Genomic DNA, 7,412 nt, shown 5'->3' with positions numbered 1-7,412 from the left:
TCATCGTTGTGACTGGAAGAAGAGAGATTTGACTCCAACAAGAGCTCTCTTAACAAGAAAATTAACAGTATGGTGCGTGTGGTGGCGCACGCCTTTGATTCCAGAGCAACACTCCGGAGGCTGAGGCAGGTGGATCTCTATGAGTTTGAGACCAGCTTGCTCTATATGTTAGTTCCAGGCCAGCCAGTTGTAACACCCCTTCCCCCAGCCCCTGGCCCTGGGTGGGAGGGCATGCCACTAGCACTCGCTGCTCTCTCCCCAGTCTGGCTGCCACGTGGAATTGTTGTTCCTACGCTACATCTCGGACTGGGACCTGGACCCCGGCCGGTGTTACCGCGTCACCTGGTTCACCTCCTGGAGCCCCTGCTACGACTGTGCCCGGCACGTGGCTGAGTTTCTGAGATGGAACCCCAACCTCACCCTGAGGATTTTCACCGCACGCCTCTACTTCTGCGAGGACCGCAAGGCCGAGCCTGAGGGGCTGCGGAAACTGCACCGCGCAGGTGTCCAAATCGGGATCATGACCTTCAAAGGTGAGAGTTATGCCCAGCAGTTTAGAGTAAGGCTAGTCTGCGGGGAGACTGGGGGCAGAGGGGGACGGGGAAGGGGCGACTCCCTACCGGCTCTCAATTCCTCTTCGATGTCAAAAGTATTTGTTTTTTGAGACTAGGTCTCACTATCCCAGGCCAGCCTTCAACTTGCAGCTTTCTGGCGCCTGCGTTCTGAGTACTGGAATTCTGAGTATGCACCTGTCTCAGAATGATCAGAATTTGTGGGACAGAAGTTGGGGCCCTGAGGGTGTGCTCAGTGACAGAACTCTTGCAAAGCCCTGCGTTCCTCCCTTACCAGACAAATAATAATAATAATAATAATAATAATAATAATAATAATGAGGGTCAGATAGATAGATGGCTCAGAGGGGTCTTTGCCTTGATGACTTAAGTTTGAACCCTGGAACCCCACATGATGGAAGAAGAAAAGCAAGTCTCAAGAACTGTCCTCCGACCTTCTAACCTTCCGACTTCTGACCTTCACGCACACACAGTAGCCCCCCACACACATGCACACTTCCATCTTGCCTTTTTTTTCTTTTAAGACTATTTCTACTGCTGGAATACATTTGTAGAAAATCGTGAGAGAACTTTCAAAGCCTGGGAAGGGCTGCATGAAAATTCTGTCCGTCTAACCAGACAGCTCCGGCGCATCCTTTTGGTAAGGATCTCTCTCTCCCTATCCCTCCCTCCCTCCCTCCCTCCCTCCCTCCCTTCCTCCCTCCTTCCTTCCCTCCCTCCCTCTCCCTCCTTCCCTTTCTCACTCTTTGTCTCTCCCCCTCCCTCTCTCTCCCCCTCCCTCTCTCTCCCTCCCTCTCTCTCTCCCCCTCCCTCTTTCTGTTTCCCTCTCCCCTGACTAGAGCCTCTTAGATATTTTCTGAATCACTCATTTTTTATATGGTGAATGTTTCAGGGTTCCTACAGTCCAGTTTCCTTCCTTTTCCGTCTTTCCCCAGGGCAGAGCCCCACTAAGACTCCTTTCTCTCCTCTTCTCTCCACCGAGTCTTCGAAACTCTTCCTGTTATTACCCCACCCCCCTCAAATGGGGTTCCTTCCAGACCAGAATTCTCCCTCCTAAAAAGGTCCTGGTCCCAATTTACTTTCTTCTCAAGCCAGCCACTTTGTTTAGACGCTTTCCTTCACCCCCCCCCCCCAGCTCAATTTTGAAGCCATTCACTCAGGCTGTATCTCTCTTTCTCTGCAGCCCTTGTATGAAGTTGATGACTTGCGAGATGCATTTCGTATTTTGGGACTTTGATAGCAACCTCCTGGAATGTTTCGTGTGATGAAATTTCTCTGCTGAAGAGAGTGGAAGGGAAAACAATCCTTCAAGTGCCCATTTTTCTTCTTAAGTGCTCATTTTCATAGAGTGTAGGGGGGAAATTATATGACTTTTAAAAAATGCTTGCTATGCAAAATAGCATAGGTCCTCCAGAGGGAATGATACAACTGGCAGCTTTGAGAGCAACATCGCCATCTGCTGGAGAACAACAGAACTTCAGGACTTTGGACCATGGTTAAGTGACGTTTCTGTCTTGAGCTTTAAACAGGATGGAAACAGAAGGCATATGCTTAGAAGAGCATATGGAGACGGTCACACGATTTGTTACACACACCCTCTGTTTTTATTCCTTTGAATTATCAGCGGTATCAGTGACAGATTTTTCTACTCTCTTCCTTTGGGGCTCACTTTCAAGGAAGCCTTTTCCCTGAGGTCATAGTTTGTGGTCTGTCCTGGTGAGAGAGCAGGACCAACCATACACCGTTCTCTCCAAAGCATTAATATTCAGGCATGCGCTGTACGTTTTCATTGTCTGTCGTGCTTTTAAATATTTGTATGTGAGAGGGCTTGGGTGGGCTTTGAGCTGTGTGTGGTCAGCTCTGAGTGGTTGTAATAAAGGATCTTAAAAGGCAGATGAGGACTATGGAGAAATCTGGAAATGAATTGATGCCGCAAGGAGCGAATGCTCTGGGAACACGGACTTTTTTTTTTTTTTTTAAATGTCATCAGCTTCTTTGCAATCTGATCTAAAAGAAGAGTTCAAGAGTTTAAGTCAATTTTCAGAGCGCATCTCTTAAACAGCCTTCATTCTCTGAAAGGGATGAATTAAGCACCCTTATTTTTTTAAGTAGCTGGTGCCTTGCAATAAAGAAAGGAGCAGCAAATCCAGATCCACAGTCATCAGAGCCGCTTGTTTCCCAGTAGAACGGGCAGATTCTTCCCGCGTCCTCCTCACAGTGGCTGCGACCGACCACGGAGGAGGTGAACCTCCGGATGCTCTAATCCAACACGGTGCGGCTGTGGAAGCTCCGAGAAGCATGCAGAGCTGGGAGGCGGCAGAAATGGCTGCATCACTCCGTCTCCTTCCCTCACGACTCTTAAAGGAGCCTGTGCTTTAGAAACACCACAGACTTCTAGTAACGGACACCTGGGAGCGGCTTGAGTATCGAGAGGTGATCTGTTCTCGTTGGTGGATTGCCAACAGTTAGGGTTTTCCAGTTTTTGTATGTGTGTGATGCTGCTCCCCCAAACTGTGAACTGTATAAGGGGGACAAGATGGCGAGTTTGAGGCCAGCCTGCGCTGCACAGTGAGACCCTGTTTAAAACAGTGTGTGTGTGTGTGTGTGGGGGGGGGTGATAAATAGTACTTAATAAGGAAAAGTGCAAGACCTCAAAAGGAAATTATGTTTTACCCAACAAAATATAAGGAACCAACATAGACTCTCTATTTGTCCTTATGTGTGCCTAGTCTCCCTAACAACTACCTTCGATGGTGAGAAAAGAATTCAGAATAAACATCCCTGTGCAGTTATTACCCAATTCCCCTTATTATGCAATTAAAAGACCCACAGGAAGTCCTGTGCACACAACTGTATTTATTGTATGTGAACTGCTGTGGAAGAGTTGAAAATAAATATCACGACTTCCTGTATCTATTCGTGCTTTATTTTATGTTGTAGAGCATCCAGTGACATTCCTGCCATCATTTCCTCTACTGAAATATTGAAGTGGGTTCCTGAAGTCTCATACATGTGAAACGTTAGAAATTTCTACAGCAGCACAGAAAACTGCAACCATCTAAACCTGTGGCTCCATCGCTCAGCAGCTAGTCTCTTGATTTTTAGAAACGTTTTTCCCGACAACAAATTTATTCTGGCTCATTTCAGATGAACTGGATAAATGAATAAAATTTGGAAGTTTTGAAGATGAACTACTGAATAAAATAATGTTGAAAATGATTTATAAAATTAAAGTCATGCAGATTGCAGGGCAGTGGTGGTGCACGCCTTGTTGGGTCCACGGGGGGGGGGGGGGGGGGGCAAAGATGGGGACAGACAGTCGAAGTCTAGTAAACCAGAGCAATTTTTTTTTTTTTTTTTTTGGTTTTTCGAGACAGGGTTTCTCTGTAGCTTTGGAGCCTATCCTGGAACTAGCTCTTGTAGACCAGGCTGGCCTCAAACACACAGAGATCCACCTCCCTCTGCCTCCCGAGTGCTGGGATTAAAGGTGTGTATCACCACTGCCCTGCAACCAGAGCAAACTTTATTCCAGGGGAAAAAATTAAATAAATAAATCTCCATGGGGCACAAAAAGCTTATCAGCTGGCTGAGACCGCAGCCAGAGATGGGCTTGTAAGTCTGTGGCAAACGACAGCTTTCGAACCCCACCTTTTTTATATGAAGAAGCAACAAGCATTAGGCAATAACAAAGGAATTTTTACAATCTTGAGGTGAATCTTAGACACAGATTGCCCTTCTTTGCAATTTCCATTAACAGATTTTTTTTTTCAGTTAAGCTAGTGTTTGTATTTAGTCCATTGTTTTCTTTGGCATTCCCTGATGGTGTTTACCAAGGCTCTGCACCTCCCTGACATAGCCAGTTTTGCATAGCAGGGAAGTGTATGGGGAAATGTACAACCAAAAAGTCAAAAGTCTCGTACATCCCATTATTTGAAAGTTAACTCAGGTCCTGAGTGGCCAGGGAGGGTATCTAAAAGGTGATCCTCAGTTTACAGAGACATCCTAAGTTTGCAGAGGGCCGCTTCAGCCTGGGCTGTAAAGCGGAGTAACCCACTGTTTATAGTTAATCCTTAAGCTACTGAGAAAGCTGCTGACAGGCTGCTCTCATTCTTGTAGGCTTACAACTTTATATTTATTTATTTTTGGAATCTAAATTTTTATATTCTTATTTTGGACTCTTCAGTCTTTAACCCCAGAACTTGGGAGACAGAGGCAGGAAAACCTCTGTTAGTTTGAAGCCAGTCTGGTTTACACAATGAGACCCTGTTTAAAGAAAAAATAGAAAGAAAAGAAGGTGGATAGAGCCTGAGGAATGATTCCTACACACAAACACACACACACACACACACAAACACACACACACAAATTTAAAAATATAATAATTTTTTTATAAAGCAGTCTTAAACCAAGCGATGGTGGCATACGTTTTTAATCCCAGCACTCAAGAGGTAGAGGCACGAGGATCTCTGTGAGTTCTAAGCCAGCCTGGTCTACAGAGTTAGTTCCAAGATAGCCAAGGCCCTGTGAGACTCAGAGAACTTCTTTTCACAGAAACTGATATTTCTCGTCTTTTGAAACATAAATAAATATTCAGTCCAGTGAAGATAATAACTCGGGACTGAGAGTGTAACTATTTGGTAGGGAGAGTGCTTGCCCAGTGTGCACCAAGTCCCGGGTTCAGGGTATGGGGATACAAGCCTACAATTCCAGCATTGAGAGCACAGGAACAGGAGGGTCAGAAGTTCAAAGTCAGCCCTTTAAAATGCCTCAGACATTTAATGCATTTGTCACATAAGTCTGATGAGTTCAGTTCAATTCTTGGAACCCATGTCAAAGTGAAAGGAGAGAGCAGATTCCTGTGAGTTGTCCTCTAACCCCGACAGGATTGCAGTGCACAGGATGCATATAAATCATATTAATTTAAATATATATATATACATATATATATATGTATATATATATATATATTTCAAGGTCCTCTTTAGCTACTTAGTAAAATTGAGATCAATCTGGGCCTGTCTCTACAACAAAAAATAAGAAATTAAAACACAATGTTAAACCTTTATTATTTACTTAGTGAGAAGTAAGGCCGGCACCACCACACCCAGTCTCCACCTGTGTTTTAGCAACCATATACAACAAGTTCCTATCATTCTGAGGTTTAAGATGTGTTAGTTTTATTTCCTTAGAGGACTAAATTTTCATGATGTGCAATAATTTCATATTTTGTTTGTGCATGAACTTCACGATTATTGTTTCCAGGTGTGGTGGCACACTCCTCTAACCCCAGCACTTAGACTTAGATAGAAGGCTCATAACTTCCCAGCCAGCCTGGGCTCTATCCCAAGACACTATGGATCCTCCTCTCTCTATTCAAACACCTTCCTGTCTCTTCTGGTCCACGAGCTGCATCCAGTCCCAATAAAGATGAACAAAGAACAGATACTGGGATGGCACCAGCCATCCTCTGGCCTGTTGGCTGTCTCTGATGAAAAGGCTGCCCTAGGAATTGCACCCATGTTTGGATATGCATTGTTCTGGGTTCCATTCCACATGGGTCTGCAAGTTGAACATAGCCTCTACTTTATTCTTGGCTCCTGAAACTTTAATAGACGCACTAACATACCCTTCCCTTCAAGTTACTAATTCCTGGCATGTCTCAGAATTCAGGAAGAGTTAAGAATGCATTGCCTATTAAGTTCATAAAAATGGGATTCTATCCGCAGAAGGTAACTTTACCTAGGAAACCTAATGAGCATTTAATGAGAGGGTGGTTTATAAGATTAAATTAAAGGAGGGGCCTAAAACAAGATCGTGAAGGATCCCTGGGCCAGTCCCCCTCTAAGAACTGCCACTTCTCTGGGAGACCTGACAACCAGGGAGTGGCAGAGTTGGCTCAAGAGAGAGCCACCTTGGGAGGGAACTTGCCTGGAGTCATGGCCGATCTGGGAGACAGGCACAGAGCCTGGTAAGCTGTATGCACCTCAAGATGTTCTAGTCTTCAGACCGTGAAATCTGCACGGCACAAACAACCACTTTTGAGTGCTAATCAAATAGAATCGGCCCCTGGGGCTTTAAAACTGTCATGGTCCATGCAATTTGGTTTCTTTTACTTTCCAATTTAAATCTCACCGAGGTGTCATGCTTCTTTATCAGACATGAGGACTAAATAAGAAATTAAGCCAAAGATGTAGAAGACAAGGATGCACAGACGTTCCAGAAGGTTCCACAAATGTCCTGCAAGATCAGTCTGTATAAAGAGCAAACCGGGACCTGTGGTTGCCTTTCCTTGTAGTCGAAACCCTAGGTGTCCTTTCCCAAGATTTCAATGGCCTCTTTACTACCACTGGAATGTTTTCACACAAGACAGGACTCATAGGATCTGCCGTGAAATAAAGATAGCGATGACTTAGGCAGCAAAGGGAAAGGGCTTCGGATCCAGCCTGTGTCCGACGGTGGCTCAGCTGTTCCATTCATTTAGTCACGATACCAGGAGTCTGGCGCGGTGCCTGCTATGCTCATACAGTACTCACTAGACATGGGCGGCTCTGTGGTAAAGCAGTTACTCCTGGAACTGAGGGTGTACCTCAGTGGTAGGGTACCTTCTCGCTGTGGGGGAGGACCTGGAACTGGGGGTGTAGCTTAGTGGTAGAGTACCTACTCGCTGTCGGGGAGGTCCTGGATTCAATCCCTGACACCAAAGCCAAAATGTGTGTGTGGAGGGGTGGGGGGTAAGTCAGATGTGGTAGACTGTGTCTGTACTTGGGAGAAGAGGCAGGAGGATCATGAGATTGAGGTCAGATTGGGCTATATAGAAAGACCTGGTTTCAAACGAAACAA

The 7,412-nt window shown here is 45.4% G+C and overlaps 1 protein-coding gene across 1 annotated transcript in view; it reads left to right on the top strand.

Annotated features, from left to right (window-relative positions):
- The window catches only part of Aicda (activation induced cytidine deaminase), a 24,939-nt gene extending 23,130 nt beyond the window's left edge, over window positions 1-1,809 (top strand). The window contains exons 8-10 of the mRNA XM_042054519.1: window positions 263-533; window positions 1,097-1,212; window positions 1,756-1,809. Coding sequence (XP_041910453.1) covers window positions 263-533; window positions 1,097-1,212; window positions 1,756-1,809 — 441 coding nt within the window. The remainder of the gene's footprint in view (window positions 1-262; window positions 534-1,096; window positions 1,213-1,755) is intronic.
- The last annotated feature ends 5,603 nt before the right edge of the window (window positions 1,810-7,412 follow it).

The sequence above is a fragment of the Arvicola amphibius genome, chromosome 2 (assembly GCF_903992535.2).
Source record: "Arvicola amphibius chromosome 2, mArvAmp1.2, whole genome shotgun sequence".
In the NCBI taxonomy this organism is placed as follows: domain Eukaryota; kingdom Metazoa; phylum Chordata; class Mammalia; order Rodentia; family Cricetidae; genus Arvicola; species Arvicola amphibius.
Note: the sequence above shows the minus strand (reverse complement) of the source record. Positions and strands in the feature narration are given on the sequence as shown.